Genomic DNA, 13,116 nt, shown 5'->3' on the forward strand with positions numbered 1-13,116 from the left:
AGAATGAATGACTAGTTCATACACAGCACATTAAAAATTTAAAAATGACAAAAAAGAGAAAAGAAAATCACTGAAAAATTGGTCTCAGATGTCACTGCTGTCAGATGAAATGACAGGGATGTGAGACTTCACTGACAACAATCTGTCTAACAACAACTGTGCTGTGTACTGAAACTCAGTAAAGTACCAAGGACGCACGGAGGGATGTAGTCTGTAGTAGGCTACCTGAATTACAAACGCTGTCAAAATCTAGTTCATTGTGAGATGACGGCTTGAGATGTAGATAACTCTCTTGTGAAAACTTGACACAGGCTTTGGTCATGATTGTGGGTGGCCACTGGCAGAGGTCAAGGAAACAAACAAGTGAATATAATAAGAAAGGAGGCTTAATTTCACAGTATGAAAACTTTTAAGAATTTCCAAAAATCCCTAAAAAAACAACTACAGAAAAGCTCATTTTGAAAAACAATCCCCACTAGGCAAGGTCCTCTTTGATTAACCTTATCTCAACAGAGTTCCTGGCCATGTAAATCTGTACAGGCAATGGAAAATACAAGGCGATTCTAATTTGCATGCATAAGAACGAACACAAGCGAACACAAGAGAGAATTTGATTTCCAAAAGAGCTGGCGGGTGCGCAAATCGGTGCCCATCCAAGTTCGCATCTCCCAATAGAAAGCCCAGGCAGACTTAGCGCTTCATTGCGGATTTTGGCCCACAAGACTGCTACCACAATTATGTGTACATGCCCAGCAGATGTTTGCGGAGTCCTCTCAATTAGACGACTTCTTTTTTGACGACGCCCCCCACCCCCCTTTATGTGGTGATTTGTTTGTTACAGAGTTCAAGGTTAAGTTACACACCTTTGTTTTAGTGCTTCATTATCACAGCTGAGTTCATCAAAGGCCTGATGAAGAGATGAGCAGTGGAAACGCGCTGCGAAGTAGTACAGTATATATATATATATATATATATATATATATATATATATATACAGACTGTAAACCACTGGCGTAGAAGACGAAAAAGCAGCAGCAAGTTTGAGATTTGTTATTCAGGGGTTGCACAAAATAAAATGATACGTTCAAATAGTATCAGATCATGTTACGATCGGTTGAATGCCCTTTTCATTCATTCATTTATTCATTCATTCCTTTTCAAAGCCGCCTATCCTGATTAGGGTAGCGAGGGATGCTGGAGCCTATCCCATTGGGTGAGACGAGGGGAAACACTCTGGGGAGGTCGCCAGTCCATTGCAGGGCAGACACACAGACAAACGCATTCACATCTGGGGCAATTTGTGTCTCCAGTTTGCCGGACTTAAATGTTTTTGGATTGTGGGGGGAAACTATGTGAGACGACAGTGCTACCCACTGCGCCACCATGCGCCATCTGCCCTTTTCAGTAGAGTCTTATGCCTATAGCTCCGCCTTTGTATGTCTGTGTGCTCAACTTTAGCTGGCCACTAGGTGGAGCTGTGTCGCCTCGAGTGGTCTTCCCTCATCCCGGCTCTTGACTTTGCTAATAAACATGCAAAGCGAGTGTGCCACCTAAACCACACTCACAACACTCGCGCACCGGCAAACTACACATGAATATTTCATTCGGGATAGGCAAACCAAGTGTTTGACTAACGCTCAGCACCTCTCCACCTAATCTCCCAGACCAGGCCTGGTGTGGTCTTAGAAACACAGGAGTAGGGACTCTCACAACGCCTTTTCCCCTGTAATGTGTATTTTGGTGTTTAGCCAAAGGCTAAGTGTTTCTACTAGCGTATCTCTTGCGTTTGAATGTCATTTTCGGATAATCTGAAATACAAAATTTCCGTGCAGCAGGCAAGATCACACAAGTGTGGCGGGCTGATATTCCAAAGAAGCAAATGGTTTGCCTCAAACGATGATAAGAACAACCCGTTTCAGGAGAATATACCTCAAATTTTTAACGCTTAGACGACGTCGTGATTTGAGAAGTCCTGTTACCGCAAGACTTCAAAGAGACCAACAGTTGTTCCCAAAGGTTCCCAAACACTCCACTATGCGACAGTCATAGGGTAGCCTACTTGGATTTCAACCGTTTCATTATGCCATCAGATGTCTTTGTCAAATAAAGTTTACCGGGGTACTTATGGAGACTGTACCAAACTGTTCACAGGAATGCGAAAATAAATAAATAAATGATAACGAGAACAGTTGATCTTTTTAAAACTGGTTCATGGCTTTGGTTACCGGTTGTTAGTTCTTGGTAATTTCTGTGATAGATTGTGCCCGTACACCCGGAATTCTTTTGCACGCCAACGCCATTCATTGGCCATGAGAACAACACTGATTGGTTCATCATATAGCCTAATGAGATTAGGATTAGAGGAATAGACTTCATCTACTGCATAGTAATCATTCATTTAATTTGGTTGAATTCAAAATTGCAGTTCTTTTGATTTTGATATCAGCAGAGAAACACAAACATCTTCGTTGCAGTTATCATGCAGATATAAGTTATCAGATAGATCAGAAATCCTTTTCATTCATCACATATCATAAATCTTGAAACTCTATGTGCCGAGTTCTAAGATTAAGCTCATTAATAATCTCGGGTAGTAGCAGATGGCACAATTGTGCATCCTTGCTTTTATGGCTCAGAGATTTCCCGTTTATACAAGATGAGATTTTAAGGGGAACATCCATTCTGATGAGCACATTCGGATACATATGACTTGTGCTGGGGGAAAAAAACGATCCCTGTAAAGTGATTTTACACTCACCGTTTGTTATTCACCCAACCCAACACCTCGCCAAGGACTCTGATTCGCTTATAAAAAATGGATTTCTGCTGCACTTTAATTCCTTTTGGGGTGGAAATAATATATGCCCATGATAGATTTATCGCCCAAATGTAGACTAATTCCACCTTTGTTATTCTATCCCTGGCTCCGCTCCGTTTCAAATGAGCGAAAGTTGGACATCATGTATTCCAGAGGCTTCAATGAGCATACATAATTGATGTTCACTATGAAACTCTCTCGGTATGTTCTCGCTATGATAAAAGACAGGAGATCAGCCTGATTGCTGCCACAAAAGCTACTTTTGGCCTGCTTTGCGTAGCATCTACAAAAGGTGACATACACAAGAGCACATACGCGGAGTAAATTCATCTCAAACTAACCTGCAAATACATAAACGGATAAATGAGAATTGTAAATAAGTGCACTTGGTAATTAATTCACTCGTGTTCAAACTAGTATGATGGACTGATATACATGGATACACACATGTTGCTCAGCACCCGAGGGTAACTTAAAACATGCTTTTGATGGAATAGAGGAGTATTAAAATGGGCCCAAAATATTCCTTAGTATAGGCTACTTCTTTTTCTATCTGTTTATTTAGCGCTCCCTAACTTGCTTCCCGCTGCCCTCACCTCCCTCGATGATCAACAAGGGTCTTTGAGCGATCTGACAGACAGTATAAACTGTACCCTCCGTAATGCATTAGATATGGTAGCACCATTAACGCTAAAAAAACAGGCGTAAATATATAACACCATGGTTTAATAACGACACGTGTGCTGAAGCATGCGTGCAGAAGATTAGAACGAAACTGGCGCGCCACTAAACTGGAGGTCTTCCGCCTCGCCTGGCATGATAGCTTGAAAGCGTATAAATGCGCCCTCTCCACGGCCAAATCCGCCTATTATTCAAAAATAATTAATCTCAACAAAAACAGCCCGAGATTCCTATTTGATACATTATCACAATTGACCCAGAATCATCCCCCTCAATCCAGCTCTATTACAACATGCGATTTTGTCAAATTTTTCTCGCAAAAATAGACTTAATCCGTTGTGATACTCAAAGTAGTCTACAAAATCAATGCGCCGGTATACTCTCCATCGCTGCCCCAGCGCCTAATCAGACGCGCTCTCCAAACTGGTACACTCCGCTAAACCAGCCTCTTCCCTGCTCGATCCCCTACCTCCTAAATTTTGCATAGAACTTTTCTCGATCCTCGGCCCTACAATCCTCAACCTTTTAAATCTGTCAATTAAGTCGGGCGTTCTACCCTCTGCTTTTAAAACAGCCGTGATTAGCCCCCTACTTGCTCTAATTTACTTTCAACTGTAACTGCCCACATGGTCGGCACCTATAGCACACCTGTCTGGCCAAGGAGGGGTCTCCTCTCTCTGTGGTCCCTCTCAAGATTTCTCCCATTTTCCCATTTCCCTTTTGGGTTTTTGGGGAGTTTTTTCTTGCCCACCATGAGGATTAAGTCAGGGGGTGCTGTCCTATTTTAATTTGACTGTTGTGGCCTGTAAAGCCCTTTGAGACTGTAAATAGTGATATTGGACTCTAAATAAACTTGAACTTGAACTTGAACTTACTTAAAAGACCTTCGACCCAGAAAGCTTGAATAATTATAGGCCTAATCTCTAATCTCCCGTTTCTTTCTAAAATACTCGAAAAAATTGTAGCTGCTCAACTCATCGCTCGTATGTCCTACAACAGCCTGTTTTAAGTTTTTCAGTCAGGCTTTAGGTGTTTTCATTCCACTGAAACTGCACTAACTAGAGTGACCAATGATTTATTACTAGCCATGGATGCTGGTAATACCTCATTGCTTATCCTTCTCGATCTGAGTGCAGCATTCAACACAGTTGATCACACCATACTGTTAAAGCGCCTGGAAAATCAAATTGGCATCCGTGGCCTGGTGCTCTCCTGGTTCAAGTCTTATCTCTTAGAGAGAAAGCAGTGTGTCCACTACAATAATGTGACATCTGAGTACGGACAGCTTAACTGTGGTGTCCCTCAGGGTTCGGTCCTTGGCCCTCTCCTATTCTCTATTTACATGCTCCCTCTTGGAGACATTATTTGCAGCTATAACATTAGCTTCCACTGTTATGCTGATGATACTCAGATCTACTTACCAATCAAGCACAGCGACCGCTCTGAATTGGCTAACCTTGAGGCGTGTCTCTGTGCCATTAAAAGTTGGATGTCTTCAAACTTCCTGATGCTAAACGCAGGCAAGACGGAAATGCTAGTCATTGGTCCCCCTGCGCATAAGCATCTTTTTAATAATCTTACATTAAATTTTGACAACTGCATTCTCTCGCAAAATTCCAAGGGCTAAAAACCTTGGTGTGATTTTTGACTGTAGTCTCTCGCTTGTCACTCATATCAAGAACACTACCAAAACAGCCTTTTATCATCTCCGCAATATTGCCAAAATTAGGCCCCTACTATGTTTGGCTGATGCAGAAACCATTGTTTATGCCTTTGTCATGTCTTGCCTTGACCACTGCAATGTTCTGTACTGTGGTCTGCCTGCCTCTAGTACCAGAAGTCTTCAGCTTGTCCAGAATGCTGCTGCCAGAACCCTGACCCGAACTAAGAAGTTGGACCATATCACTCCTGTCCCGGCCTCCCTTCACTGGCACCCAATTCACAAGAGGGCTGATTTTAAAGTCCTCCTATTAACATTTAAAATTCTCCATGGGCTTGCACCGGCCTAGCTATCCGAATTAATTACACCCTATGACCCTCATCCCCCCCCCCCCCCCCCCCCCCCCGCACCCTGCACTCTCAGGATGCTAAATTATTAGTTGTTCCAAAAGTTAAAAAGATGTCCACTTGCCATTGTGCCTTTGCCTACCGTGCACCCTTTCTCTGGAACAGCCTACCTAAAGAAATCAAAGAGGCAAACTCTCTTGTTACCTTTAAAACCAAACTTAAGACTCATTTATTCTCTGTATCGTATTGATAGCATAATTTTGAACTGACCATCCAGTGAGGCTCAGTCTCTGCTGTAGTCTCTCCTGGCATAGTTTAGCTTAGTAGCTGCCGGCTTAGATACCTCTCATCTTCTCTCTCTCCTCCCTCTCCTTTGCTTTTATCTTAACCTTGTCAGCTCTCTTCTCTTTTTGTGAGTGGTCGATGTCTGCGCCTACTGCCTGCATATGGCGCCTTCCCTAGGTCGGCCGACTGACTTTGTGCCCTGCTGTCCCTGGCCCTGCTCCCCCCACGTGGCCCTGCTCCTCCTGCGCTCTCCACAGCCCCTAGTCTCGCAACATTCATGCTTCTAAACAATTATTTTCCTTATTTCATTTGTTAAGTGCTGATACTCCAATAATGCTCTCCTCCCCTCCCTCATCTTCTGCATGGCTGTGTCTCACCTGTTTGAGCATGAGTGTCTGGTTTGAATGTGGCTACTTTCTTCTTAGGTGTGCCCCCCCCTTCCTCCCTCCCTCCCTGTCATCTCTCCCTTTATCGTCGTCCTGATGGCTGCTGCGGCTTCGTGGCTTCCTGCGCTGCTGTGTCGTCCACCCAAACTGAGCCCCCTGCTGTTTTGTCATTCTTTATATTGTCTACTTGTTGTGTTTTCATTTTCATTATCGCTGTGTCGTTTGTAATTTGTCCACTGGGTTGGCACCTATTGCACACCTGGCTGGCCTAGAAGGGGTCTCCTCTCTCTGTGGTCCTTCTTAAGATTTCTCCTATTTTTCCGTAGCATCTGGGTTTTTTGAAGAATTTTTTCTTGCCCGCTATGAGGATTAAGTCAGGGGGTGCCACCCTGCTCTGGTTGTTGTAATCCTGTGGGCATGTAAAGCCCTTTGAGACTGTAAACAGTGATATTGGGCTTTAAATAAACTTGAACTTGAACGTATTTGTTTGTTTATTTGTTTTGTGGAAATGCATAAATGCCTCGTATCTTTTGCACAAGAACCCTGCAATTAAGTTGACTTGTTAATGGACTAATTTGCACGCTGTTTCCTTATGTTTGGCTTATCCCACATGCCCTAAAAAAAAGCTTTAAAGAAATTCAGATCACTTCTGGTGTTGAGGGCCATCATGTTGACATTTATAAATTCACCAAATTTTGGCAAAGTTTGTTTCCATCAATCCATGTAAAGAGCAGAGTACAACAAATTCTTTTTTCTTTTTTTCAAATCACAATGAATTTTTATTTAATAAACACACATAACAATATTATGATACACAATTTACAAATCTGGGATTTTTTTTTTTTAAATGTAGTCAAAATAGCTTTGCATGACATTTCTCTTAAGCTGAGGCACAAATGTTTAAAATAATTCTCAATTCAAGATATTAGTATTAAAACAATGCATATTTGCTGTCTGCATCCTAATAATACAAAGGTTAATAAATAGCTTCAAAGACAGTTTTCATCATTGCAAAACCAAGGACGAACAACCCCCAGATGCCAAACGTGACTATAACCAGGAGGCGGAGCCTGTGGTCTCTCCTCTTTCACTGAACACGAAGGAGCGGGACCGTCGTCTGGTCATTACCGCTGGGCCTTTCCTCTTGATGAGGCTCAGGTAGATGTCTGAATTGAGGAAGCGTGGGTAGCAGTCTTTCTTCATCAAGGTGTAGATTTTGCTTTGTGCTGCGTCAAAGCTAGACGGGGTTGGCTGAAGAATGTTCTTCTGAATAGTCATCTTAGTGGAATGGTCTATGTTTATCTGAAAGACGGGTTTAAAAAGCAAAACAGAGTTGTATTTATGTGCACAAACATACGCCCTTTTTAGTTCGTCAACGAAACTCACATTGTAGAGGGGATACAATAAATAGATACTATACATGTTAAACATAAAGCTGTCCAAATTCAGTTTCTCTCTGTGTACAATCAGTTTCTTAAACCGTCCTTCCTCCATTGTCCATCTAAACAAGAAGACTGAAACAGAAACAATCACTGTTGTAAATAATTGCAGTTTTGAGGCTATGACTAACCCATGACTAATACATGCCATTTTATGTGTTTTCTTTGATTACCTCATTTATTAACCAACTGAGGTTTGTATGCTGTCTTTTGTCAACTGTGGTAACAACTGTGATAACTGGCCTAAGCTGCTGGAACGACCAGTCAGTGCCACCTTTCAAAATACTGCCGTAATAATATGATATATGTAATATATGTAATTCTCTTCCCCAAAATGTACCTTTGCATTACTACTCCGTTACCTCGTGAGCTCTCATTGAGACAACCATGCCTTTTTTTTCCGTTTACACATCCACTGCACTATCACTCCATCTCCTCACCCTCATTCTAACAGTTACAGGGTTACCGTTAGTCGTCAGTCCGCGATTTCCCAGTTCTTATGTAGCGTTCCTACGGTATTTTTAAACACTCAGTGTTTCTCAGGTGGAAGCCAGGGTCTAGAATATGACTGTTTTTTCTTTTGCTGTGTGCATAGTCTGCTCTTCCACAGATGTCAGTTACTGGTGCTGATAAGTGAGGCTTAAAGCATGCGTGTGGGTGCAGGATTGAGGCTTCGCGAAGCCAGACGTGATATACAGGCAGGAAAACCACACATCTCTCAAACGGTCATGTTGCCTTGGGTCTGCGGCCTAGCTTCAGCTGAGTACAGCAGCATATGTCACTGAAGCTAGCAGAGAGACCTTCAGCTCACACACCCTGCAATCCTCACCTCACGCTGATTGTTATTTATAACTGCACAACAAACCTGCTGCTTTCGGACCTCCTCTAAACAGATTCGAAATGCAACTTATTCCCCAGTGTTCAAAATCACAAGTCTCTCACTGAATTCTCTAAACTCAGCACAGGCAATTTGGGCCCAGCAGTAGACACCAAATGAGTCTTTTCTATGAGGAAGAGTTAGCTGAATTTAGTGGATTTGTGAATTTGATTTGACGGTACTCTCTGCTTACATACCTCTTTGGGTGCTTCACATTCAATGAAGACAGCATACATCTGTTTGGCTCTGGACTGCAGCTTGGTTGCAGACTCAATCGTCTTGTAGTCCTCACAGGCCAACCAGAACTCGATGTTCTCCTCACTGAACTCGGTCCGCAGAAACTGAGTAAAGATCTCAATGCCATCTAAACCACACAGTGATATAATATGACATTTATGCCTTCAGCACTGCCTGTTAAACCTGATGCAGGTGCAGACCACACATCACCAATGCAAGAAATAAAGCGGCGTAGACAAAATTTACTCTCTCTTTCCCTCTGTTTATTTATTTATTTTTTATGGAAAAGTAAGCATGTGATGCTCAAAGTCTGAAGGGGAGTTTGCTGTGATTAAATCAGGACAGTTAAAGAGTGAGAATACTGTACTAAGCATTGTTTTCATTCTTCTGTAAATGTGAGCAGTACAGAATGTATCAGACTGTTGAAAAACTGTGTGTTATATTTCTTACTCTGATTTGTTAAATTTATATGATATAACGCCTGCAGGTTATATTTCTTTCTTGCTCTGTGCTTGTAAAGTGTGAAAGCTTGTAACTGAGGACATTTTGTTGGTTGTCAATATTTGAAGCATCTTGTAAAAAAGGGTGGGCACCTTATTTTCAAAAACAAAAGCTGTTTAATTACAGTGAAGCAATAGAAAGTCAATGTAGGGTCTCCTGTAAATGTAAGTGTATGTATGTGAGAGGAGAGAGAGAGAGAGAGAGAGAGAGAGAGAGAGAGTGTGTGTGTACGACCACGTTCCTACAATACAGCTTCCTTGTTTGAAGCCAACGTTCCTACTACATGACTGACTCCCACTACTGCACAATAACAATGGAATTGGGGGAAAAAAAAGTCTGTGAACAATCAATGCTGCTTATTACTGAGACAACAGTTCTGTGACAGAATTGTTTCTGATGAGTTAGAGTCATAGAGGACATTTTACCTGGATCGCTCAGCAGTTCTTCAAATGAATCACTCCACTTCAAAGCGACATCTGGTTTGACACTGCAAAGTCACAGAGATGGGGCAGATATTTTTATTTTCAATCTTTCCAGCCTGAAATTTCATAAAACAATACAGTCGGTGAAGTTTATGAATACTGAAAAGTTATCGTCTTTGAATCCTTTGAGACGAATGACATTCGACCATAGTCGTAAGGCCTGAAATGAGATGACGCCTGCCTGATGTTGACATTGTGCTTGAGGTTGCTCAGTGTGCGTTCTTGTAGGAATTAATGCAGTGGATTTAATCACAAACCTTGAGTGAATCACAGTGCTCCCTTTTGACAGTTAATGAAGATATCTTGATGAAGACAGGGGGACCCCAGAATGGTACTACTCTGGGTAAAAGCTACGTACACACGGCATAAAGCTGTTGGGCATAAAAATGCCAGTTTCACCGGTACTGATTATGCATAAACCCTGGACATAAATCTAATCTCAGCTGAAAAACATAATTTTCATCTGAGGGTGGTCTTCGTTCCTTTCAGAGGGAACACCCTTAGGGTGTCTGACTTAATTTTGTCAACAGTGTTGCAGCATAGGGAAGTGTGACTGGTTTCAGTTCTTACTTGTTGATTTTGGGTTGAGGCTTCTTTTCTGGACTGACGTTTTCATGGGATTCAGACTTTGTCAGGAGAAGACTTAATCTGCTCTTTTTATCTTTATTTCTAGAGGGAAACAAAGATACAAACAAAAGAAACATGTCAAACACATACAGGCAGGTTCTTGGATGTGTATAATGGGTTAATAGGGTACCAGTATTTCTCAGTAAGAACTCTTTACTTGTCAAATCAAACTATAACTGTCATGATGATTTCATCCTAAACCTGGAGCCCTCAACCTAAGATCTAAACCTTGTTGCGAGCAAACAAACAAGGCAGGACTGAGATCTACAGCAAGCCAACAAAAGTGCACAAAACAAAAGAAATGGCCAATTCTTAGTAACAGTACTTATTTTTTAACCTAGTCGGGTACGTCGTAACTTGCTTGTGTACCTAACAATTATGTTAAAACAGTTGTGACAGGTTATAAAACTTCAGTGTTTCGTACCCTTTGTGCTAAGAACAGTATTAATAGTAGCAGTAGTAGTTAGCTTGGACTGGTGGAACATGTTAAGGATCACTGCTACTAACACAAATATTCCATCATTAAAGTCACAGAATGAATTTATCTGACTGTTAAATGTCTGCTGTAAGCCATATGTTGGTGTTCAATCACTTGAGTGTTGCATTTGGCTTTTTTTGTGTTTGTAACCTGGATACATACCCTGGTGATCACTGTCAGTGAACAGAGCCTTAGCATTTTGACCTAGCTTACAGCCATACAGTAGCCAGCCCGGACTACTCTCCCATGTTCACAGGGTACTAATCACACATGGCCTCAGGTCATGCTTTCATAAGTCACACTGAAGTTCTCAAGTCTTCATATACTGGTCTCAAGTCAAGCCAAACGTTGTGATGGAGAGGGTGTGCTTAATATTCACCAGGTCAAGTTCTGACATCATCAGAACTGTGACTCAAATTGCAATGAGGACAGTCTGAGTGAGATCACATGCCTGAGGCTAATTGAGAAAGTGAAGTAGGTTTCTTAACCACTGTGACAATGAAAGTAATTTATAGCCTAATTTGGCTCACCAAGACTCACAGTAACGCACCTGCTTAATACTGACTTTGCTTTTCCTCTATTTGCATTAACTAGCATGTTCAATAACTCTGGAAGCACTAATTAAATTTCAATATTTTCATTCAGTTCTTTTAGCGCGGGAGGCTGCTGTTAAAGAACTCAGAGCTGGATAAAGAGAATTAGCCAAAGACTTGACAACTTCATTTTTGCTTTCTTTGTAAACTGGTGATCTTGACTCTGAAGCATATCAGCTTTAACAGATACTGATTATGAAAAGAAAAAAATGGGAATGTTGCCTGATGGAAGTCACTGAGCTGTTGAATGTGTGCGATATTGTGTAAAGATCAGTTACACAGGGAGATATGATGTGAGACATGATTCTGATAATGATGCTTAGAGACCTAGTAGTCAGATTAGGAAACATATACTTTAACTACGTTGAACAAAGAGAAACTTACTAAAGGGAAGTAACGCTATCGTTTTTGGTACAATGCATACTTACCCTGTCCGAACATGAGTGAATGCATTTAAATGGCTCTGTTAAAGCAAACAGCCTGAACAGCTTCAGATAGCGACTGATTCAATTCTCAAAAACAACCCTCTCATTACTGATACTGATACATACATGCATGTAGAGACAGAGGTTCATATGGTTCCAGAGAAGCTTCAGGGTTTTTTTTTTTTGTTATTCATTTTGCAATATTCAGATATAATCATATCATATTTTTCTATGGCACTAGATAGGATTTCCTATGTCCTTAATGTAGTCATTTTAATACTTTACCCCTACTCAGTTCTTGAACCACTCGTGGGCTAGTAAGAGAGTGTTAATTATTCATAGAATTACATGGGTAGAGAAAAGAAAAATAGACACAGGTTGGAAAGGTTTGCAAATGAAAGATTAAAAAAATGTGCGAAATAACATAAGTGAAGATTTGATGCAGTTTACACCTAATTGCCTTCTTTAAATGAAACAGATTATTGTCATATTTAGTGTTGCTGACTAACTACTGAACAATGTAAATAACAAAATTTTGCAAAAACAGAGAAGTGCAGCTCGTGCTGATTGTTGCACACTTGACGAATACAGATAGGGGAAGTTACTATTCCGAGCTAAATTTAAACTAAAACTAACCAAACTAGTGCCCAACACACTTGAAATATATTTACACAGCACTAAAATCCTCCAAATGATGTCCATTTAAGCCCAAGAAGCATGAAAACTTACCTCTGGTTGCTGTCTTTTGTGCCAGGGACATGCCAGTCTACTTGACCGAACATTTTGATGTACGCTTCCTCCTTTGGTGCTGAGAAGTTAAATTGAGGAAACAGAAAAACAAAGATCTCCATTCCTCTTCCCCCTTAGTTCGTCTGACAAACTATGACCAAACTAAACATCTAATCAAACTAAACACACGGTAGGTCAGAGAATATGTTTTAAATGTGATATATTAAGACCTAATGATATTATAATGTGTTGGGGGGGGGGGGGGTGATTTCCCATACCTGATATATAGTTTCCTGTGAGGGCGAGGGGACTACTTTGTGCTTACCGTAAAGCATGAGTGTTAAAGAAACTCCAATGAGCAGTATCTCACACTGACCGAAATTACACAGCTCACAATTCCTCACAACACTAGCCCTGGTTGTGTGAGACGATGCTTTGAAACATGCTTGAAATGTGTTTGTGAGCCAACTCGAGCACGCACAAACACACACACAAAGCTCAACCACTCAGTTAAGTCAATGGTGTTATGAAGTGGATAGTGCAGTTAATGT

The 13,116-nt window shown here is 41.2% G+C and overlaps 1 protein-coding gene across 1 annotated transcript; it reads right to left on the reverse strand.

Annotated features, from left to right (window-relative positions):
• Positions 1 to 7,216: 7,216 nt before the first annotated feature.
• Positions 7,217 to 12,687, reverse strand: rgs18 (regulator of G protein signaling 18). Its single transcript, XM_030774322.1, has 5 exons — positions 12,566 to 12,687; positions 10,284 to 10,382; positions 9,657 to 9,718; positions 8,691 to 8,857; positions 7,217 to 7,479 (listed from the first exon to the last, which is right to left on the reverse strand). Exons 1-5 carry the CDS (start codon positions 12,685 to 12,687, stop codon positions 7,228 to 7,230), a joined length of 702 nt encoding a protein of 233 aa, XP_030630182.1. The 3' UTR covers positions 7,217 to 7,227.
• Between the last annotated feature and the right edge of the window lie 429 nt (positions 12,688 to 13,116).

This window comes from Chanos chanos, chromosome 5 (genome assembly GCF_902362185.1).
Source record: "Chanos chanos chromosome 5, fChaCha1.1, whole genome shotgun sequence".
NCBI lineage: Eukaryota > Metazoa > Chordata > Actinopteri > Gonorynchiformes > Chanidae > Chanos > Chanos chanos.

Coding starts and splice junctions, on each gene's coding strand:
- rgs18 (XM_030774322.1), bottom strand. CDS start 12,687: ATGGAGATCTTTGTTTTTCTGTTTCCTCAATTTAACTTCTCAGCACCA. Junction 8,858..9,656: donor AGAACTGCTGAGCGATCCAG/GTAAAATGTCCT, acceptor TGTGTGGTTTAG/ATGGCATTGAGATCTTTACT. Junction 7,480..8,690: donor AATGTGAAGCACCCAAAGAG/GTATGTAAGCAG, acceptor CCCGTCTTTCAG/ATAAACATAGACCATTCCAC.